Source organism: Carlito syrichta, unplaced genomic scaffold (assembly GCF_000164805.1).
Source record: "Carlito syrichta isolate Samal-C Ts95f unplaced genomic scaffold, Tarsius_syrichta-2.0.1 Scaffold301628, whole genome shotgun sequence".
Taxonomy (NCBI): domain Eukaryota; kingdom Metazoa; phylum Chordata; class Mammalia; order Primates; family Tarsiidae; genus Carlito; species Carlito syrichta.
This window is the reverse complement of record NW_007245724.1, coordinates 415,730-440,171: the sequence shown is the minus strand read 5'-3', so window position 1 is coordinate 440,171 and position 24,442 is coordinate 415,730. Positions and strand designations below refer to the sequence as shown.

Below are 24,442 nucleotides of genomic sequence, written 5' to 3'. Positions count from 1 at the left end.
AGGGAGAGGGGGGGAGAGAGAGAGAGAGAGAGAGAGAGAGAGAGAGAGAGAGAGAGACTAGAAGGTAGCTTTTAGGGGAGCGGAAATCATAAGTTTTTCACTAAATGGGCGAAGTTTTGAGCTTCAAAAGAACAAGGTCAGTAATTCAGTGATGAAGCTGACAATACTGAACAGTGAAGATCAAGTCAAAGTCACTTCTGGGAGACAGTTCTTCCAGAACGTGATGAAGAGGGAACTCGCTTTTGTGATGGTTCTTTCTTAAATTTCAGCATCCAACTGTTTTATGGTCAAGATTTCTTTTACCTTAGAAGCCAGCAAATGCAGATCTATTTTATCACATAAACACTTGCTATTCCATCATTTAAAAGTAGAAGTCATTAAAGATGGCATTTGCTCTTAAATCCTGGTCCCAGTAGATATGTCCCTCCTGAAGGGTCATCAACTACTGAGCTCTGAATCTCTCCTTTGGTAGTTCATCTCCTACCTCAAACTCTCAAGCCAGCTCATTATGCTTATTCCTCAGATGTATTATATTTCTCAGTATTCCAAAGCTGGATTTGAATAATCAAGGAAGCCTAGCTTAGAGTTTTACCAAAAGATGGATGACTTTACAATCTATTATCATTTTGTTAATATCATCAGTTGGTACCAAGTAACCACAGCTGGCAGGGTTTCATGTTTTGAGATTTACTCTCCATATTTTTTGACACTTTAAAATATGCTCTTTTATTAGTTTTTCTAGATATCAAATAAACTTGAGATTTTCTAACCTATACTTTATTGTTTTTAGATTTTATTGTATTATAGAGATGTGGGGTACAAGTAAAGGTTAACTACATACAGGGACTGACAATTAAGTTTGCAACTCGCCACAATGCACTTACATTGGCAACACTGTTACAAACATCTCAGTTAGGTTTCATAACCTTGGCGTATCAGTGTTTCACAGCTGTGTTCGTGTCGGTGTGTGGTGGTCTCTTGCGGAGTCCATGATTTTATTCCTCTTTATGGCTGCGTAATACTCCATTATGTATATGTCCCACATTTTCTTCATCCAGTCCACTTTTGAAGGGCAGTAGGGTTGGTTCCATGTTTTTGTTATTGAGAATAGTGTGGCAATAAACATGCATGTGCAGGTGTCTTTTCTGTAGAATGATTTATGTTCCTCTGGGTATATTTCCAGGAGAGGGACTGCTGGATTGTATGGAAGGTCACTTTTTAGTTCTTTTAGGAATTGCCACACCGTGTTCCATAGAGGTTGAACTAGCTTGCACTCCCACCGACAGTGTACACGTGTTCCCTTTTCTCCATACCTGTGCCAGCATCTACTGGTTTCTGACTTATTGATGATAGCCATCCTTACCAGAGTTAGGTGGACTCTAATTATTGTTTTGATTTGCATTTCTCCAATGGTCAGTGAGGCTGAGCAGTTTGTCATGTGTCTGTTGGCTGCTTGTATGTCTTTTTTTGAGAAGTGTCCACTTTCTAATGGTGCTGTCATTTGAGCTCCTTGTAGATCCTGGGTTGTCTCTTTACTCTTTTAATGGTTTCTTTTGCTGTGCAAAAGCTTTTCAATTTGATGAGGTTCCACTTGTCTATCTTAGCTTTTATGGTATTTGTTTTTGGGGACCTGGTCAAGAATTCATGGCTTAAGCTTTGATGTTTCCCTATGTTTTCTCCGAGGATTCTTATAGTTTGAGGTTTTAAGCTTACTTTGAGTTGGTTTGTGTATATGGTGATAGACAGGGGCCTAGTTTCATTCTTCTGCATGTGATCAGCCAGTTTTCCCAGCATCATTTGCTAAATATGGTATCCTTTCCCCAGTGCTTGTTATTGGTGGCATTTTCAAAGATAAGTTGGTTGAAAGTCCGTGTTTTTGCTTCTGGAATCTCTGTCCTGTTTCATTGGTCCTTGTGCCTACTCCTATACCAATACCAGGTATTGGTTACTGCAGCCTTGTAATAAGGTTTAAAGTATGGAAGTGTGATACTTTCTGCTTTGTTCCTTTTTCTGAGGATTGTTTTGGCTATTCGTGCTCTTTTCTGTTTTCATGTAAATTTCTGTATCGTCATTTCCAGGTCTGAGAAAAATGATGTTGGTAATTTGATGGGCAGTACATTCAATATGTAGACTGTCTTGGGGTAGGGTGGACATCTTGACAATATTGATTCTTCCAACCTATGAGCATATAATTTTTTTCCTTTTGTTTGTGTCATCTTTGATTTCTTTAAGCAGTGTTTTGTGTTCTCATTGTAATGGTCTTTCAATTCTCTGGTTAGATGGGTGCAAAGGTATTTCTTTCTTTTTTGGGGGGGGTGGCTATTGTGAATGAGATTGTGCCTTTTATTTAGTTCTCTGTCTACTTGTTGCTGGTATACAGACATGCAACTGTCTTCTGAACATTAATTTTGTAACCTAGACTTTACCAAAGTCATTTATCAGTGCAAGGAGGTTTTTAACAGACTCCCTAGAGTTTTCAAGGTATAGAATCATGTCATCTGCAAAAAGGCATAGCTTAACTTCCTCTTTTCCTATTTGGATACCCCTGATTTCCTTCTTTTGCCTGATTGCCCTGGCTAGGACTTCCAGCACTATGTTGAACAGGAGGGGTGGAGTGGGCATCTTTGTCTTGTTTCCATTCTTAGGGGGAATGTTTCTACCTTCTGTGCACTGAGTCAAATGTTGGCTGTGGGTTTATCATATATGGCACTTACCATTTTAAGGCATGTTCCTTCCATGCTAGGTGCTCAAGGGTTTTTATCAAGATGTGATGCTAGATTTTGTTGAGTGCTTTTTCTGCATCTAATGATATAATCATGTGGTTCTTGGTTCTATATCTGCTAATGTGCTGAATTACATTTGTGGACTCGTGAATGTTGAACCAGCCCTGCATCCCAGGAATGAATCTCACCTGGTCATGGTGAATGATTTTTGAGATGTGTTGTTGGATCTAATTTGCTAGAATCTTGTGGAGAATTTTTGCATCTATGTTCATCAAAGAGATTGGCCTGTAATTCTCTTTACTTGTTATATCTTTTCCATGTTTGGGTATCAGTATGATGTTAGCTTCTAAAATGAATTAGGGAGAATTCCATTGTTCTCAATTGCCTGGAAGATATTGGCATCAGCTTCTCCTTGTATGTCTTGTAGAATTCAGCTGGGAAGTCATCTGGTCTGGAGTTTTTTTTTTTTTTTTTTTTTTTTTTGGTGGGCAGATTTCTTAAGACTGAGTCAATTTCCTGGATTGTTATTGGTCTGTTTAGAGTTTCAATTTCCTCGTTTCAACCCTGGAAGGCTGTGTGATGTCAGAAAATCTACCATTTCCTTCAGGTTTTCTAATTTATTTGCATACAGGTGTTCATAGTAATCTGATAATCTTTTGAATTTCTTCAGCGTCATTTGTGACTTTGCCTTTTGTGTTTCCAATTGTGTTTATTTAGATGTTGTTTCTTTTTTTTTTAGCCAATATGGTCAGTGGTCCAGCAATCTTATTTATTCAGCATTTTTCCTGTTGACCCATTCTGTGATAGTTTTGTCTTCTATATTCTGCAACTGTGATTTTATTTTGGCCATCTGTATTCGTCTGCTGAAGTTAGGATTTTTATGATCTTGCCTTTACAGTTCCTTTACATGTGACGTTAGGCTGTTTACTTATTATCTTTCTGTTTACAATCTTTCTGCATGCGATGCTATGTGAATTTTCTTCTTAACACTGATTTCATGGCATCCCAGAGGTTCTGATAAAATGTGCCCTTGCTTACATTTGTTTCTAGGAATCTTTTTATTTCTGTCTTGATATCTGTGTTGACCCAGAAGTCATTCAGCAGCATGTTGGTTAGTGTCCAAGTCTTGGTGTGTTTTGGGGGGAATCTTGTTAGTGGCAATATTTAATTTTTATTCCACTGCAATCTGCTTGGTATTATGTCAATCTTTTGAAATTTGTTCATGTTTGATTTATGTCTGAGAACGTGATCAGTCTTGGAGTATGTTTCATGTGCTGATGAGTACAAAGTATACTCTGTAGATGTTGGGTGGAATGTTCTGTAGATGTCTATTAAATCAATTTGATTGAACGCTAAGGTCCCAGAGATTTCCTTGTTAGTTTTTGCCTCAATGGTCTATCTAAAGCTCTTAGTGGAGTATTTAGGTCTTTAACTATCATTGTGCTAGAGTCAATGTCCTTAGTTTACTGAGTAGTTGTTTTGTAAAACCTGATACTCCTGCATTGAGAGCTATATGTTTAGGATGGATATTTCTTGCTGGTGGATTAACCCTTTTAGCATTATGCAGTGTCCTTCGTGTCCTTTATAGCTTTTGATGGTTTGAAGTCTGCTTTGTCTGATATCACAATAGCTACACCTGCTCTCTTGTGTTTTCCATTTGCCTAAAAGGCAATTTTCCAGCCCCAGACTCTGAGCTTGTGAGTGTCTTCTGCAGTGAGATGAGCTTCCTGGAGACAGCAGACTGCTGTATCATGCTTCTTTATCCAGTTTGCCACTCTGTGTCTGTTCTGTGGCGCACTTAGTCCATTTGTGTTTAAATTGATTATTAAAATGTGAGAGTTCATCCTTTCATAGAGTTCCTAGGGGGTTGCTTTGTTTCCTTTTTACTTTTGTATTTATATATGCATGCATTTTCATTTTTGTGAGTGCTCTATATGCTCGGTTAGCTTGTCTATACTTTTGTGATGAGTAGGACCACTCTTTGTTGTTGTTCAACACCTTCTTAAGCATCTCCTAAGATGGTTTGGTCTGAAGGTGGCATATTCTCTTAGGGATTGGATGTCTGGGAAGAATTTTAATTCTCCATCACTGATGAAGCTTTGCAGGGTAGGAAATTCTTGGCTGGAATTTCTTCTCTTTAAGAATGTTAAAAATTGGACTCTAGTCCCCTCTGGCTTGTAGTGTTTCTGCAGATAAGTCTGAAGTGATCTGACAGGTTCTCCCCTATAAAAAGATAGTCTGACCTTTCTCTCTTGCTGCCTTTAAGATTTTTTTTCGTTCATGCTTACTTTGTGGATTACTATGTGACTTGGGAATGGTCTTCTCATGTGATAAATTGTGGGGGTTCTCTGAATCTCTTGTTTGAATGGTCACCTCTCGAGTGAGAGGTGGGAAGTTTTCTTGGATGAACTCATGTCCCATGGTGTTTTCAGTTTCTTTTTCTGCTTCATGGGTAACGGTCATGTGTAGATTTGGCTTCCTGACATAGTCCCACATCTCTCTGAGGCTTTGCTCCTTCTTTTGGAATTATTTTTCTATGTTTTCCACAGACATGGTTAATTTCATATTTTGGTCTTCATGCTCTGAGATTCTTTCCTCTGCCTGGTTGATCCTGCTCCCTATGCTTGTTACTGTGTTTTTAATTTCCAGGATGAAGTTCTTCGTTTCCATTATTTCAGAATGAACTTTTCTGAAATTGGCCACTCCACTTTTACTTCCTGTATGACTTTGGTGAGTTTCACTTCTAGTTTCTATTGGTTCTCTCTGTTCATTTTAGCCATCCACTCTTGATTTATGTAACTGTTATCTGGGGCAGGTTGCTCTGGGTGGGGGGGTTTCCATTGTTTTGTGATGATAGCTGCTTTTTTGGGCACTGTCTCTTTAGGACTCTGAGGGTGGCCTATGTTTTTAGGAGATTTTTCCTCACTTGTGGCAGGCCTCTCTTCCCTCTCTGCAATTCTTTATTTTTGTTGCTCTGAAGCTAGTCAATGACCGTCTGTTCTAGGTCCTTTTCTGGATTCAATATAGGTCATTCAGTGATAAAGGGAGAGGCAATCACTTCTGTTCCTTGCTCTGCCCTGTGGCTGGTTTCTCTACTGTAGACTTTGTCTCTTGCTGTTAATCTACTTGGGTTAGTTTTTAGGCCCTGCAGTTAGCACTCTGTGGAAAGTAGGTGGGATGATGGGCTCATCGTCTACTATCCATGGTTTGCAGCCCAGAAGTCTGCCCACCAAGAAAGCTGTTGGGTGTCTTTCCTATCATTCCCTCCCTGTTCAAGACTGTACTCTGCTCTCGAAAAAGAGCAAGTTCCCTGTCATGGTGGGAGGTGGGAATCTACCCTTCAGGCATGCAAGACTTGGAGGTGATTCTTTCTGATATGGCTGAGAAGATGGCTTTTAGTTGTTGGCGGCAGGTGCCAGCTGGGTTCGCTCTTCAGAAGGGCTTTCTCTGTCTGGGAGCTGGCTGCCAGGCTCCACTGGAGGAAGCTGTGCTCATAGTGGCTGACTCATGCAATGGCCGGGAGGGGGTGAAACAACGTAAAGCATCTCACTCTCGTTCACTGGGCAGGACTTCAGTTCCTGTGCAAGCCTGGCATACCACAGGGGATAGTGTCCAGATTCCCACATCTGCCATCACTTCTGGTCTCTATGTGTTCAAAGAGGCCATTGCTGGGTGCAGGGTGTGTCATTCTTCTAAAAATGTTCAAGGTGTTTCTGTTTATTGGCAGTTGGGTCCCTACTCTCTTGCCTTGCTTGGCTAGACAGGCACTGGTCTGCTGCTCCATGGTGCCCATCCTGGATTCTGATCCTTTTTTTTGTATTTTAACAATCATGGCCAGGCTCAGTGGTTCAGTCTGAAATCCCAGCACTTTGGGAGGCTGAGGCAAGTGGACTGCCTAAGCCTGTGGATTCGAGACCAGTCTGAGAAATTTGGTGAGACCTCGTTTCTACAATAAATAAAAAATTAGCTGGATGTAGTAGCATGTGCCTATAGTTCCAGCTACTTGGAAGGGTGAGGTGGAAGGATCACTGGAGCCCAGCAAGTTGAGGCTGCGGTGGCCAGAAGTGTGCCAGTGCACTCCAGTCTGCCAACAGAGTGAGACTCCAACTCAAAAACAAACAATCATAGCCCATCTGGTTTAGTATCACTGATGTGTTCTCTACCTTCCTCTAAGTTGATTCAAGTCCTCTTCTTTATCATCTCCACTCTCTGTTTTAACTTTCTGCATGTGCCACATGTGGAAATACCTGTGTTTTGTGCCCATGCCAGATCTCTGACTCAGTTTAAGTTTTGGATAAGAAATAATTCATAGATTTGTCTATAATTGAAAACAGAACCGAAACAAATTTTCCTTCCTAGATTACCTAATTTATATGTTTTTCTAAAAAAAAGTATAAACCATCTTAGAGCATTTAAACCAAGATTTAGTTATAAAAATTTAATTTGTAAGATATTTATTGCATGAGCTTATTGGTTAAATATATTTAACTTTACATATTAAAATATACATCTAAGACCTATATAAGTTAAAATCTAAAACATCTGTCATCTTTTAAAGACATTCTTTGATTTATCTGAAAATTAATTATCTACCAAAAATACAGATGTACCTCAACATACTAAAGGCCATACATAACAAACCCACAGATAACATCATTGTTAATGGTGAAAAGCTGAAAGTATTTCCTCTGAAAATCAGAAACAAGGATGCCCACTCATGGCATTTGTATTAAATACGGTATAGTAAGTGCTACCTAGAGAAATAAGGCAAGATAAATAAAAATTGGACAGGAAGATGTTAAACTGTCTGTTTGCAGGCAGAATGATAATATATGTGAATATATATGCATATATATTGAGAAAACCCTGACCAGGTGTGGTGGGTCATGCCTGTAATCCTAGCACTTCAGGAGGCCAAGGTGGAAGAATTGCTTGAGGCCGGGAGTTGAAGACCAGCCTGGGCAACATAGTGAGACCCAGTCTCTACCAAACAAACAAATAAAATCTAAATAATTAGCTGGGTGTGGTAGCACCCTGTAGTACTACGTACGTGAGAAGCTGAAGTGGGAGGATTGCTTGAGTCGCGGAGTTCGAGGCTACATACTGACTGACTTCAAAATATAGTACAAAGCTACAGAAGTCAAAACAGCATGATACTGGCATAAAAACACAGACTGGTGAACAAAACAGAGCATGTAGAAATAAATCTCCATACGAGTATTTATGGGCAACTGATTTTCAAAAAAGGTGCTGAGAACACACAACAGGGGTGGTCTCTTCAAGAAATGGTGCTGGGACAAAAATCAACTCAAAATGGACTACAGACCTAAACATAAGACATGAAACCATAAAACTACGAGAAGAAAACATAGGGATAAGCTCCACGACACTGGTCTGGGTAATGATTTTTTTCCATGTTACCTCAAAAGCAGAGGCAACAAAAGCAAAATAGACAAATGGCTCTTCCCAATGTGTTCCTCCTCTGTGAATACCTCCTCATTTCTTCTCCTCATTTTCCTTATAGTGCTCATTATCATGAATTACATGAGGACAAACACACCGTGGTGACTCCAGACTTAACCAGCGTGGCTGAGCTGGAGTTCCATCTCCCAGGCGTCCCTCTGAGCCCGGGCCTGGGTTGGTTTGCATCATAAGATAAATCTGTGCACTAGGCTCCGAAGACAGGTGCTGGGCAGCCATGGCAGTCAGGCCCCTTGCCCCTGATGTGTGAGGCCACCGTGCTGGTGTGGGGCTCGGCCGGCCACCTACCACATGCTCTCGCCCGGTCTCCTGGGCCACGCGGGTCGTGGTCAAGCGCCCCACTCCTCCCGCAGGCCACCCGTGGCGGCCCTTGGCACGGTGAGACCCAGGTGTGGGTTCCAGGCGTCCTCCCGTCTTGCACTTTTGACCTTTCTCACTGGTTTACTTCGGGTTCCAGTCTTGCTCCCTGACAGACGTTACGTGTTTCTCGTACGCCTCTTCACTCGTCAGCTCATCTGGCTCTGAAGGGCCGCGCAGCACCGTCGTGACCGGCCAACCATCTTCATTACAAGGCCTGTCGACAAGTCCTGGGTCTTCCGCAAGAGCTCCATGAACTTTGGTCACTTCTCCTGATAAAGGGGAACAGAGTTCTCTAGCAGCTTTCATACGTTCCAAAGCACCAAACTCATCCCGGCCCCCATGCTCTGTGCTGCTTGCAATGCCATGTTTGCAGGGGTCCCTGCATTGCACTCACTTCTTCTCTCATCACGTCTAGTTTTTCCTACAGCTGCTGGTTCAGTCATCCACAGTGATTTCACTTCAGGCTCAGCACCAGATGCAGGGAGAACCGCACTGGACCGACTTCTCAACCATCTTCCATAATTGCTTGAGGCCTAATTCCCAAGATGAATCCTATAGTCTCACTCAGTTCTGTCTTCTTGAATAAGCTCTGACACAGAAATTGGTATCAGAAGTCGTTCCAGAGGAACATAACCTTAAGGGTGAGTCCAAATGGTTCTGATGATCTGGAACTGGCTCGCTGATTTGATTCAAGTTAAAGGCCAGTGATACAGAAAATCTTGGGAACCCATGACATGTAATGGTAAAGCAGTTGCTAAATATCACCAAAAAATTATGCTCAAAAGCTTACAGAGGAGAAGGCTTTGGGTGACTAAACAGTCTCTGACATAGAACACATTAGTGAAAAAGGAGTATACTTAACGGGGTGTTCAAAGTAGAGAACTCTGAGAGAGAAAATTAAGAGCTCAGGGTGGTAAATTCCTAGCTCAAAGTCAAGGACCTGAAAGCTACTATAACTGTCCTAAAAGAAACCCTGGCCTCCTTGGCTGCAAAGCTGAGACTTCTGATAATCAAATCCCAAGTCTGATCACGTGGGTGGCTAAATTACAAAACAAACTGAATTCTTACCCTGGCAGGGTCTTTCCTTCTGTGAAAAATGGGAGGAGGACATGTGAACAGCCCTCAGTGGAGGTGGGTCCTGCAAGTTCCTAAATTCTGTACGCCTCCTTCGCCAGCACAAGCAGTCCTTACGCCATACTTGGGAAGAGAGTTCTCCTTACCTGGAAAACTTGTAACGGGAGGAAGGGGTCCTCTCCTCAGCGTTTACCTCAGTCCCAGTCACTGCTTCTAACCCTACAGCCAGACTCAAGTCTGTTTCGTTCTAGAGAATGAGGAACAAGACATGACCTGTGAGGGGCAGATACACCAGCGTGACTGCGTGATCTTGCCAATTTTTAAAAAACTTTTATAATGTAAAGATGTGGGGTACAAGTCAGGGTTTGGTGTACAAAAGTTCATTATGAAGGCATCCTTACATATATACAGGTCTTTTTTTCTTTTCTTTTCTTTTCTTTTTTTTGAGTTGGAGTTTCACTCTTGTCACCCAGGCTGGAGTGTGGTGGCACGCTCATGGCCACTGCAGCCTCGACCTGCTGGACTCAGGCAATCCTTCTGCCTCAGTCTTCCAAGTAGCTGGAACAAAAAGCACGCGCCACCATGTCTGGCTAATTTTTTTTTTAATTGTAGAGATGAGGTCTCGCCAAGTTGCCCAGGTGGTCTCGAACCTGTGGCCTCCAAAAGTGCTGGGATTATAGGCGTGAGTCACCATGCCTGGCCATAACTTTGCCAATTTTATAGAGAAACCTGGAGTGTGTCTGTGGGTCCTGAGGCTGCCAGATTACAGAGGAAGGAACAAAAGGCTAGCTTAGCCCAAACTCATCACTACGGGGTCATGACGCATACTTTGGATTCCATTTGCTGAGTTGGTTGAGTGAAAACTGCACTTGAAGGTGACCTGCACTGAAATGTCAGGAGTTCCTTCCTCTGATGTAGAGCAAAGTTTCTCGACCTTGGCGCAACTAACGTTTTGAGTCAGACACTTTTTTACAGTGGAGGCCGTCTGGGGCATTGCAGGATGTTTAGCGCCATGCCTGGCCTCAACACACCAGATGCCAGGAGTAATCTGAAATGTCTCCAGACATTCAGGAGGGGGTTAATTAGAGGATGACAGTCTCCATTCTAGAGCATCTGGTATAAAGACTGCCATCAGAGGCTGAAGGAGACTGGGAGGTTAGAGTGGATTTTTTAACGGAAACCCAGCTCATCCACCCTTCCACTGTCCCTCAGGAAGGTCCGGAGGACATTCTCTTCAACACAACTGTGTGACTAGTGTCCCTGAGCTTGTGGTGGTTACTCTCTGTGGGACAGAAATGAACGAGGGAAATGCTGCCGTGAAACAGGGCTCCTGGCTCAGTGAAATGACGGGATTCTCAACGGCAAGGACGCTGTAGCAGCCTTCAACCTCAAAGACGCTGTGGGCATGATGACAGGGAGGAGAAGGATGGACAGTGGCGACCAGAAGAGTCTGCCCTGAGAGACTGCTGGGCTCTGCTGGTTTGACCATCGCCTCCCTAGAACTGAAACAGATGGGTAGCCAACTGCAGCCTTTCTTGGTCTGCTGGAGGAGGAAGACCAGCGAGCCTGCGAACAGCAGTCTGACTTCGCTCACCACAAAAAAGAGTCTTGGCCCTTCCACCAACTCTTAAACTCGAGCCAGTTCAGCCTCTGAGCCCCTGAATGAAGAAATGAAGGAAGGTGGGGCAGGGCCTTTTGAAGAAGGACCCTGCTATGCCTCCACAGACACTTCCGCATGGCCTTTTCCCAAGGGCCTGTGAAGAGGCAGCAGGCAGACTGTGTGATGGCACATCCAGGCACTTTTGGGATTACCAGACACTGCTGAACTGACAAATTCCCAGAACCCTCAAATACCACAGTGGACCACCAACCAGAGGAGTGAGGCCACCAGTCAAGTTCTGGAGTGGGCTCTCACTGTGGGCTCTGCATGTCCACCATCTTCCCCTGAGGCTATCTCCTGGTTCTGGCATGCATAATTGGGATAGACACATCGAACAACCGGCCAAATCCTTACTCTGGCTCTCTGACAAGGTTACAAAAGACCAAATGATGTCTGACAAAAGAGAGCAAAGGTAAAGCAAATGTCTGACTTTTCCCTTTAGTCTATTTTTTTAGAATGAGTTGGTTCCATAGCATCTTCCAAAGGGACTAAAGACTTTTCTCTTTATATCATTTTGAAATAATATTTGATATGTTTCAATCTACTGCAGATATGCTTTTGGTGTTCAAATTGCCCCACATGGGCCAGTGGGAGCCTCAAGCTGGTTCCTGCGTCCTTGACATGACCCCAGTAATCTTGATACCGTCTCTTTGCTCTTTGCTATGAAAAAGTGTTTTCTAGGCTTATCTTGCACTTTCCTGTCTCAAATCAGTAATCAATTGTTTCTCTAAGGAGTCCTAGTTTCTTTCAGGAGACCTCATTGCAACAGAGTACTGGTCTTGCTTTCACTTGGTTCACTGAAAGGACCAAGCTAGGAAATGCACGTGGTTAAGAGAGGATTGCACATCTTGAGTGCATATACTCATATTTCCAATTCCAATTTTAAACTAGAAGTTCATTAAATTTCTTTGAATTCCTTTTCTTTTATGATGAAAATTTGGGTTCTTAAAGACTTTTAATAATAACTCAACTGCTTTATCCTATAATTATAAGTTTCAGGACACCACCAAAATTATTTCTAATGAGACTAGCAAAAACGGTTCATGATTTTTTGCGTTTTCTTTTATCCTCAGGAAATACAATCTAATTACTATGATTAATATCACTTGAAATATTTCATCTGTGTAGTTAAGCCATTGACTTCCTATACAATTAAGTTAATTTGTTTAATTTTACTTTTGATTTGTAGGTATTTTTTTTTTAAAAAAACTGATTGAATTTGAAAAATAATGATATAAACATTTACATGGTTCCAGAGTTAAGCTTATAAATCTATAACACAGGAATCATTCAAAGAAGTCTAGCTTTCATTCGCCCCTTTCTCCTCTCCTAGATTATCACTTAAATTATTTTTGGCTCACCTCTTCATTTTTAAAAACAGAAGTGTGTGTGTGTGTGTGTGTGTGTATCTGAATGTGTGCATATACATATAACACATTTGTTTACATATATACATATATATGAACACACACTCACCACCACCCGCCCTTTTTACCCTTAAAGGGCAGAGTACTACACATACTGTTATGCTACTTGTTTTCTTTTACTTACTATATTTCAGGTATAGCTCCATGTGCCAGGATTCTGATTGCAATTATACTGGATTTTTAGGTAAATTGGTGGGAAGGGGGATGAACATAATTATAATATTTAGTTTCCTGATCAATTAACATGGTTTACGGCTCTATTTACTTAGGCTATCTTTAATTACTCTTAATATTATTTACAGTTTTCAAATAAAAGTCTTAAACATTTTTAGATTTATTCCTGGGTATTTGATTGTTTGATGCAATTATACATTTTACTACTTTAAAACTTTTAAAGTTTTACTTTTGAAATGTTTGTTAGTAGTATGTAGATACACAACTGGCTTTGTATATGCACCTAATAATTATCTATCAATTATTTTGGACTTTTACCATATTTGATCATGTTGTCTGTTAGGGATGACCGTTTTCTCTTTATCTTTCTAGTTGGTCAACCTTTTATTTCTTTTTCTTGCCATAGTGCATTGTTGAGGACTTCAGTACAGGATTAACAGAAGTGGTAACAGTGGACTTCTTTGTCACCTTCTCAATCTTCAAAAGAATGTTGCTAACATGTTATTTTCTGCTATTATGAATAATGTTTGATGTAGAATAAATACCTCTATAAAACTAAGGAAATTCTGTTCCTGGTTTGCTAGGAGATATTTTGGAAAAAACCATGAATGAATATTAAATGTTATCAGATGCTTTTTTCTGCACCTACTGAAAAGACCTTGCAATTTTTCTCTTTTAATAAGTTAACATGGTAAATGATATGAAGTGATTTTCTAATGTCATATCAACTTTGCATTTCTGAGATAGAGCCAAGCTGGTAATAATTTTATTGTTACTTCTTTAGTGCTTTAGTAGCTGCTTTTAATAATTCACTTCCCTTTTTTAGTTGTGGTGGAGGGTTAGGCTGAATTGTATGGCTCACCATTAGCTAAACAGAGATTCTCTTTCATTCTGTCTTTCATTCCCAGGCCCACCAAGGCTCCTCGTTCTATGGTTGACAAAGATGACCACATGGTGCCAAAGTTAAAAGTTCCTTTTTAGTCCTCACCTTACCCAGTCAATTAATAATGGCTTGTTATAAAACAAAATGACTAAGAGCACATTGTCTTGACCCAAACTGAATCTGAATCCAGGATCTGTCATTTCATTAGCTATGTGATTTTGTCTTTCACCTCCCTTGCCTCACTTTCCCTATCTATAAAACATAATTAATAACGTTAAATACTTTGTAGGGCTGTTGCGAAGGTTCATTAAGAATATCCAAGTTGCTTAGGACAAAGCACACATTGAGTGTTCATTAAATATCACCCCTTATTGCTCATTCCCTTTCTGAATGTTTCTTTCTTTTTTTTGAGATAGGGTCTTGCTCTGTCACTCAGGATGGAGTGCAGTGGTGCCATCATAGTTCACTGCAGCCTCAAACTTCTGGGCTCAAGGAATTCTCCCGCCTTAGCCTCCCAAGTAGCTGGGACTACAGGTGCACAACACTACACCTGGCTATTTTTAAAAACTTCTTTTAGAGACAGGGTCTCACTATGTTGTCCACGCTGGTCTCAAACTCCTGGCCTCAAGTGGTCCTCTCACCTCAGCCTCCAAAGTGCTGAATTACAGATGTGAGCCACCCTGCTCAGCTTGATGTTTTTTAAAGCATCATTTTGTATTGATTTCCACTTCCCTGGATATACTTCTGAGAAAGCGACTTTCAGTGGAATCTTCATTTCCCTAAACTTTGCATTTTGGAACTCAGTCCTCAGGCAGGTTCACTTCACATCTATTCTGTTTTGAACATGTTCTCACCCCATGACTTTAAAAGTCATGTGTACGTCAAGAATTCACAAATGAGCTGGGCTCGGTGGCTCAGCCTGTAATCCCGTGCCTTTGGGAGGCTGAGGTGAGTGGGCTGCCTGAGCCCGCGGGTTTGAGACCCACCTGGGCAGCGAGACCTCATCTCTACAATAAAAATCAAAAAATCAGCTGGGCGTGGTAGCGCATACCTGTAATTCCGGCTACTCAGAAGGCTGAGGCGGAAGGATCGCCGGAGCCCGGCAGGTCGAGGCTGCGGTGGCCGGGAGCGGCTACTGCACTCCAGTCTGGGCGACTGAGTGAGACTCCAACTCAAAAAAAAAAAAAAAAAAAAAAGAATACACAAATGTACAGCTCCTACTGCAATCTCTCCCCGAATGCCCATCTTATATACACACTGACTGTTTGGTACTCTTACCTACATGACAGAAGGACCCAATATGGCCCAAAGCATCATTTTAGGATTATCTGCAACCCTTCAAGCACTGACTAAGCCTTACCATGCTGAACTTGGACCAGGGCAGCGTAGATATTCTAATCTATTATAACGCCTTCCCCTTCTTCTACCCTGATCTCAACAGTCTATTCTTTTTTTTTTTTTTTAACACACTTTATTTCTAGAGCAACCTCAAGTGTACTGCAGTCTTCTCTGCACACAGTGGTCAAAGTCATCTGAAGACTCAGCCTAAGGGCACCACCTTGACCAAAGCCCTCCAGCCTTATTCCCAGCATGAGGCCCTGCCTGCCCAGCTCTTTGGCAGAGTTTCAAGTTCTTTCTGGGGAAAGGTCGGCAAGCTTTTCCTTAAAGGGCCAGAGAGCGCAAATATTCTTTCCTTAAAGGGCCAGAGAGAACAAATATTCCAGGCATTGTAGGCCAGGTGGGTTGTACTTTACATATGGTCCACTGATATGCAGATGGTACTGACTGCACGGACATGTTCAATAAAAAATTACTGCATGAAATATGCATGACATTTACAAAAAATACAAAATTTGTTTTGGTTTATAAAGCTTAATATCCGTATAGGAGTCCAATTAGTATTTGCTGAATAAAAATGTAAGGTTCAGAATTCCACACTTTTGCACAAAGCTCATAGCGAGGGCGGTCACGCTAGGCGACGTCGTCTTCTGCAGACCGCGCCGACCAGAAGACAGGGCAGAACGTACCTCAGGCTGCCGACTCGGGCCTCGGTGCTCGCCGCCAGCGTCTTCGTCTCTTCTTTCCACCTGCTAGCCGCCTTCTGCTGGGCTGCCAACAGCCGCCTCAGCTCCACGGTGGAGTTCCAGCTACTGTCTTCCATCTCTCTCAGCTGGACCGCAAAGCCGCGCTCCTTTATCGAAAATTCTTGCTCCATTGTGCTGATCTGAGGAACGAGACGGACACAGTGTCTTCCTTTTCCTTCCTGTTATCTTAGGTGCACTACTCACCAGTGACACATATGCTAGGAATCACTCAGTGTGTGTGGAGGTAAAGAAAGTCTGGATGAAAAATCTATGAAGAAAGCAAGCTTACGATTTGTCTTCACAAACGAAAACTGTATTACAATATAAATTTAGTTAAGATTAGAATTATGATAAACTACAGTTTTTTGAATTTCCCTGACACTTTAAAATGCCAGCAGGAGAAAGGCAACTGTCTAAGATAAAACTGCTTTCTTTATCTACTCTTATTTTGTTTGCCAGAATCCTAGGAAAGTGTTCACGCTCCTGCTACCTGGGTTAGCTTTTACTCAAACCGCTTTTGATGCATATACTAAATTTCAAACTGTCTTTCAAAGGGCTTTGCAAAGTCAAATAAAATTATATACAGAAATTATTTCCATCTCAGTGGCAGTATTAATGAACAATATGTTTGGTTTTTTTTCCAGAAAAAGCCACAATACAGATAATGATTTTCAGACTTTCATGTGGTTCAACATTTCTAAGAATTTATGTCATTAGAGCACAAGCACTTTAACTGCAGAATAAACACATACGTGAATGCTCCTTGGATACACTAGAAGCTTTCTCAACGAGGGCTCGGGGAAGGAATCCCTAAAGCTTTGAGGCCTCCAATGTATATGACAGACTGCCTCCTTGGCTGCATCTAGAACAGAGCTGCCTGTGTACCACCCTTGGGTAACTGAGAAAACAGTTACTGAAATAACTTGCTGTGTTTTGTGTTTCAGGTGGCAAACCTTGGTGGAAAGTTTCAGTGATCTGACTTCACTGGTATACTCTTGGGCCATTAATTTCGCTACACTAAAGAAATATTATAAAGAACACCCGTCTTGCAGTATTTTCAAGTAATATGCCTCAAAAATGGCCTCCATTGGCTCTGCTTCTAGTAATTCGTTAAATACGAGGGAGGACCCCCAAAACCCCGGACTCTCTTTTGGAGGGTGGGCCCCTTGTTATACACTCAGAATTTGTTCCTCTGGATCAAACAGCCAGCCATCTGGAAATTTTGAGACGGCCCCCTCACAATGTGCGAAAGAAACATCCCGAGTTGTGACAAGCAGATGACTGGTTCTCCCACCACGACGGTGCATCTGCTCACACTGCGCTGAGTGTGTAGCAGTTTTCGACTCCAAATGGCATGACCCCGTGCCTTGGCCCCTCCCATACACCTTCCTTTTTTTGCTCCCCCAGACGAAAACAGACCTTAAAGGGAAACGTTTGCCAATATGGAAGGGGCAATATAAAAAACAGCAGCAGCACTACAAGGTATCAAAACTGATGAGGTCAAAGACGGTTTTGAGCAGAGGAAAAAGCTTCTCGGCAGGTTTTTACATCAAACAGAGAGCTTCTGTCACAACAATCCCACCACGGTTGCAATTCAGGATGCCCCCCAAGAAAGCGGCTTCATGTCTCCCTCCCTGTTTCCTTTGTGCCCCCCCTCTGCAGAGAGATGCCCATCCTAGCAGACAGCAGGACTGCTGAAAACGACTCCATTTCTTCATTTCAGATGTTTATGAGGGGCATTTGGACCACAAGGAAATGGAGAGCCTTGGCAAGGAGGAGGAGGAGGAGGTGGGACGGGAGAAAGCTGGGCTGAAAGGCAAGCCGTGGCTGCGGGAGCAGATGGAAACCTTCCAGAGCTCACCACGAAGGTGTGTGGCCAACCAGATGCCCCACATCGCCCCAGCTTTACTTCTGCTGCTTTCAGTTTACTTAGAAGACGGCACTCTTCCGCAAGGGAGAGAAGAGAAGCGATGAGAGGACTGGCAGGAAGGCTGTGGGAGGAAGCCTCCTGGGGTGTCCACGTGCGGGTGGTGCCTTGGGCCACTATTCTGACCCCTTCTCCACAGGTGGAATAAGAGAGTATAGCCTTTTTAAAACGGTTGGCTTTTTGTTCAACACTAGGTCTGGGACGCTCACTCATCACTGCTTACAGATATAGCTCATTATTTTTCAATGCTATATTTACTCCACTATATGAGTACAATCTCAACGAAGGACTTTGGATTTTTTCAGTGTTTTCATCAAAACTTCTTGGAGTACTCTGGTACATGTTCTGGTAAACATAAGCACTCCTATCTGTTGTGTATGCAGCCAGGATTATTTGGCATAGGATGTGCGTGTGTCCGGCCTGAAAAGTCACCACTAATTGTGGTACTGATTTACATTCCCACCAGTACCACAGCAAAGTTCCAGTTCCTTCATGACCTTATCAACACTTGATTTCGCCAGACTTTTAAATTTAACCATTCTGGTAGGTGTGTAGTGTTACCTCGTAGCTTTAATTTGCATTTCCCTAAAAAAATAATGAGCTTTAACATACTGGCATACATTCCCTTTTATGAAGTGCTTGTTTTAAGTCTTTTGCCCATTTTCAGGAATAGTTTTTCCTTATTGACTATTAGTTGTTTTTCCTTACTGATAATTTTCTTATTAATTGGAAAGTTTTTATATTTTGGATATGAGTCTTCTTTATGGTTGTGTGAGTTACAAATACTTTCTCCTGCTTTTCGCTTTCTTAATGGTGTCTTTTGATGACTAAAAAGTCTTAATTTTAAAGAAATCTAATTCATCTACCTTTACATTATGATTAGTGCTTTTTGTGTTCTGTTTAAGAAGTCTTCTTCTACTGAAAGGCAGGCAGATTTTCTCCTAAACACTCCACTATTTGACAGTTCACATCTAGGTCTACAAGGCAGCTCAAGTTAAGGCAGCATATACGGTGTAAAGGTTGATTTTTAAAATATGCATCCAACTGATCTTTCACAATCTGTGAGGACAATCCTGACACCACTGAGTTTCAGTGGCACCTCTGCTATAAATCAGGTGTGGTTATGAAAAATGGGCTTGTTTCTGGACACTACTTTTGCCATTATCAATTTGGTTATTCTTGTGTTGATACCACACTGTCTTAATACTGTGGCTTTATATCAAGACTTGATATCTGGTAGTATGGTTCCTCTCCCTATTCTTTAAAGACTTCCTTTCAGTTTAAAGCACAAAGTACAATCTTCTTTGTAGATGAGATTCTCTTTTTCATTTCAGAGTCAAGTTTTTATACATAACTAAGTATTTTATATTTGCAATAGGAGGCACTCAATAATTAAATGCTTATATGAATCAGGTTGGAATACAACTACTTATGAGTCCTTGGAGCAATGAAAAACAAAATAAAACACTAACATTACCACTCCATATCCTTATGATGAAACTGGAAGATGTAGCTGTTTAGCATAAAGAGTTGGAGTCACTTTTTACGAAAATCTCATCGAATGGGGATAGGTAAACAAGATGCTGATGAGAACACCTGTGTTTTTTGAAATGCCCTTAAAAAGAGTATCACGCTCCTACCACAGAAGCATGGAAGCATTGGTGACGGAGGAACGGGGAGATAAAAGAAAGATAATTTTATTTCAGATGACCCCTGCCTCTTGCCTTTTTCAGTCATGGAATTTTCAGGCTGGCTGTGAGTGGTTCTCAGAGCATACTGATGGGACGTCCTCTATCCAGCTGGTTCAGAAAAGTTCAGTTTTTGAGAGGCTATTATACAGGGAGAAGGGAGGCAGTCTGTAAAGTTGTCTAGTCTATAGTTTTGTTAGTGCTGCTTAAATTGCTTTGGCAGGAATATCAGTGCATTTCATATTTAGAGAAGAATTTGTGTGTGTGTGGATAGCAGAGGCAATCATTTTCAAGTATGCCTGCCAAGTTCTACAATACAGAAGCGACTGGTTAGCACTCTGAATTATGCCTTCGTGCTATCTGGTGAGCAAAAAGGAAAAGGCCTTACACATGTTTTACTGGGTCTTTCTGAATATTCTCTACACTTTGATTTTCACAAGCACATATTTAACTCTAGTCTTGGAAATACCTTTAATTTGGCTTTTTTTTGTGCCTCCAGAGCAACCTTTCTTAAATCCTCAGTCTCTTTCCGTAACTGTTCATTTTCTTGCTGAAGTTGCAGCCTTTGTTCACTGACAAATCCACAGTTCTGTCTCTCAGACTCCAAAACATTTTGAAGTTTCTCAATCATTTCTTGGCAACGGGATATCTCTTCTGAGGAACTGATTAAAAAATGAAACAAAAAGAATCCTTAAACTCAATGATCTGTAGTACAAGACAAAAAGGCAGCCTACACTTCATGGCGTAGACTTCTGTTTGCTTGATTCAGAGCCATTTCTTTTCACTTTAGACATAAGCTATGTGATTTCAAAATGTTACGTTACACCAGGCAAACACATTCAACTTAATCATCCTAACTAAGAAGCCATAAACTAATCACTCATCTAGAAAATCAATGTGAAGCTTCTTTCAAATTTTTGCTGACACTGAGAATCACCACATAAGGAGGATGTAAAGGGAACGAGCTGAGGCCAACAGTGAAAAAGATAAAGTGGACACAATGAAAACTCCTTTACTTCACCAACAAGCTTTACAGAAAAACACGCTCACAGACCATATCACTAAATCACAATGGTAAGATCTACTTTTATATTTCCGCATTATATGTCTTAGAAATAGTTTTTAGGAACTGCTAATTCTGTAGACTTCTTGTTTTATCATAGTTAAACAGGCTATGTTTCCTGAACTTTCTCAACAACGGATCACTGGGTGAGACAACTTCTAAACATGAATGTTACACCAATCAATATACTGCTGATTTTTATCCCATCTATTAAAACTTCTTCAATCCTAAATAATCAAGCCCCGACAACATTCCCTGGTCAGTTAAGTGTCATAGGGAGTTGTAATATAAATGCTCCAAAAATTGTGAAGGGTTAAGAAAATGATTGGTTAAAAGTCTTTTGTAAGCAGAAGAATGCTAAAAGGAGCCACCTTCACAAGGTGGTGGTTTTCCCACCATGGAGCACATACCTATGATTCTTCTTGGGCGTGCTGATGTGCCCACCTCTGTCAGTGCTTCAGGTGAACGTGGCCAGTGATTTCTGACTGCTCCCTCCCGACTAGGTCTTGGCTTCCCCGGCTCCTCCCATATCATTGTAAGCTCCGATTCCTACATTACACCCTTTATTTCCAGAATACCCATAGCTCTTTTTCCTGTCTAAATCTTGGCTGACAAAGTTCCTAATTAAAGGATGCATCTAGGCAATGATAACAAAGGACGCTAACATCAGAATGATGCTGAGACCAGAAACAACCACATATTATGAGCTTCCGAAAAGAAGACCACAGTACCATCATCCATGAAGAATTCTTACAAAAAACGAGAGCGAAACCAGATCAAGCCTCTTGGTCTAATTACTCGTTTTTAGGAACTATATGGGAAAGAGAAACAAAGTAAATGGCATTGATATATGCATGCTGTAGAGGAAATGCTACAGTCCAAAGCACTCCCTTTTCCAATAATCATATGCAAGGAAAAAAACAGAAAAAAGAGGATACCTAGAGATTAAAGGAAACTTAAGAAACACAGCACTCCCAGCATTCCTGAACCAGACTGGACAGGAGAACTCACACTCAGGAGAAGCCCTTTGAATAAAGTGCTTGTGAAACCACAGAACTAACAGTTAGTTAAAAATAAACAAATAAACATAGGAATTGACCTTCCTGGCCTTAAAGCTTGAAACTTACATTTGTCTTATCTGAGTTCTTTTCCCAGGAAACCGACCCACAGGCCTACAGCATCAAGGAACCAAAACTCTTCGGATCACCACATTCAGACGACAAGATGCCAGGCCCCTCCCTAGCTCCTGTGTACCCAATATTCTTCCTAACCTTTCCCTAATTCCTGTTTACCAACTCCTGCTCCTTAACCCTCCCCTAGTAATGTTTTCTATATTCCGGCCCCACTTGTTTGTTTGGGAAACCAAAGCAAACAAACAGAAAACACGGAAGTCTCTTTGGGCTAGGGGTGGGGGTAGGGGAGCCCCTTTAGCACAGGCTTCCCCGCACTAGGTAAATGTTGTAGGAACCGATGGGCATCAGTGTGCCAGCTAGGGTGGTTGGGGCAGGCTGCATTTGGCTTCAGTGAGTTTTTCTTGGAGACTCTTTCAATGCATTTGTCCATCTCATGATGGGTGATTTACAAGTGCACCTGCCCATACTGCAATGAGTGTTTAGCAGACACCTTATTTGATGTTTACATCCTTAGGAAATACATGAGAATTCTCCTGGACAAAAACTCTGTGAATATAAGGAACATGACAATGACTTCACTGATTTCTCTTTTTACTGTACACAAAAAAATTCACACTGCAGAGAGACCACGTAAATTAAAACAAATGCAGAAATGCTTCTATTCAATATAATACAATAGGAGAGCTGTGTTTCTAAGTCTCTATAACCCCTTAAGAGACACATGGGTGTATACACACTGGATAGAAACCCTGCAAACATATGGTGGGGGGAGAAGCCTTCACATGGTACTTCTCTCACTACCTACAAGAAAACTCATACTGGAACAAACCAGCTTCTCCTGCAGGCTTCATTTACAAGTAACCAACCACATGAGCAGAATACCTGAATACAAGATGGGAACCCCCCAAAACTGGAACTTATTCACAAAAAATTGTGTATTTATCCTCACATGTGTAAATCCGTCACCTCCAAAGTACTCTCTGTTTGATGCAATATACCTATCGAGACACTTTTCCCACTGCTCAGAACAGATTTTAAACTGTCAATTTTGATGCCGTTTAGTGCTTCTGCCATTTTTTTGGTTTCACCTTTTCCACATCAGCAAAATGTTTTCCTTTGAGAACATTTTTTTCATCCGTGGAAGAAGAAAAAAGTTGGCCAGAAAGAGATCTGGTGAATAGGGAGGGTGAGGCATGGGGGTCATGCAGTTTTTGGTCAAAAACTGTTGAACACTCAGCGTGGTATGGGCAGGTGTGTTGTCATGGTGGAAGAACCAGTCACAGCTCGGGATGTTTCTTACACAAATCATGACACAAACTTCTCAGAACTTCGATATAAAAACTTTGGTTGACCGTTTGATCCAATGGAACAATTCTGAATGTCCTACAAGGGCCCATTTGCCAAAAGATAATTGTTTCTTTGGGGTCCCTCCTTCATAGATTACTGAAAATTACACATATATCTATGAAACAAATTGCAGGATCTCCTTTTGAAAAAAATGTTATTAAATAACTTAGGTATCAGTTGGAGTCTCATTCCGTTGCCCAGGCTGGAGTGCAGTGGCACACTCATGGTCACCCTAGCATCAACCAGCTGAGTTCCGGCAATCCTTCTGCCTCAGCCTTCCAAGTAGCTGGAACTACAAGCGCGCGCTACCATGCCTAGCTAATTTTTTGATTTACTGTGGAGACAAGGCCTCGCCAAGTTGCTCAGGTGGGTCTTGAACCTGTGGGTCAGGCAATCCCCTCACTTCGGCCTCCCATAGTGCTCGGATGACAGGCTTGAGCCACTGCGCCCAGTCTCAGTATGTGTTTTTAAAAAATTTTTTCTCAGTCCTTCTCTTTCTGTAACTGTATGTATTTTAAAGAAATAAATTATATTTGAAAAATATCTTTAAAATAATCCAGACATTGAGATTTCGGGGAATTCAAATAAATAAATTTTATCGTATTAAGTAACACTGGGTAGAAAAGGTAGGAAAATATTCAGAATGCATATACCAAATTAGAAGTTTATCATTTTTGTAGATAATATAAGTAAGCATGATGGATCATTATAGAATGTTCAGTACCACAAGAAACATACTAAGTATAAATAGTATAACAGCCATAATTATAAGCAAGCTATTATAATAGCTGCACAGTCAGTACAATCTTATGAACATATAAAATACTATATCAAGTAATAAACTATATATAAAGACTATATAAAAATAGCATATTACTGTTAAATATTTTCTTTCTGAAGAAATTCATTCTTGAAAAAATTATATTTGGTCCTAGTTTTTTTTAAACATAAAATATTTTGTGAGTCCTACCAAAAAATAAGGTAAAGACTCTGTCGAAAACTGAATCCTGAAGATGTTATTATAGAAAATCCAAGAGAAAACGTACTTTATTTCAAGTTGTTTTACTCTGTTTTCCGCTCTCTTAAGGCTTAGCTGAAGATCATCTTTTGCACGCTCTGCAATCAGGCATCTTTGGTGCATTTCTTCAAGTTTTCTATAATCACTTTCATTTCCTCTGCTGTCACGGTACATCTGCAGAAGTTTATACGTTTATTACCTTACAGAAGGAACTGTCTCAATAGAGTTCAGAAACTGAAATTACTGATGAGAAAATGTCATAATGTTTTCATGCTGAAAATATACCAAGTGTTTTTTATGTTACATAGCTTTTTCTTGAAAGCTTTGATTTGACTCTACCATTTACTACTTTTTTTTTTTTTTTTTTGAGTTGGAGTCTCACTCTGTCGCCCAGACTGGA

At 41.1% G+C, this 24,442-nt stretch overlaps 1 protein-coding gene across 1 annotated transcript in view; it reads right to left on the bottom strand.

Annotated features, from left to right (window-relative positions):
• SCLT1 (sodium channel and clathrin linker 1) overlaps positions 1 to 24,442 on the bottom strand; it is a 140,237-nt gene that overhangs the window by 30,547 nt on the left and 85,248 nt on the right. The window contains exons 15-17 of the mRNA XM_021710888.1: positions 24,071 to 24,216; positions 19,951 to 20,143; positions 15,810 to 16,006 (exon numbers count right to left, since the gene is read on the bottom strand). Coding sequence (XP_021566563.1) covers positions 15,810 to 16,006; positions 19,951 to 20,143; positions 24,071 to 24,216 — 536 coding nt within the window. The remainder of the gene's footprint in view (positions 1 to 15,809; positions 16,007 to 19,950; positions 20,144 to 24,070; positions 24,217 to 24,442) is intronic.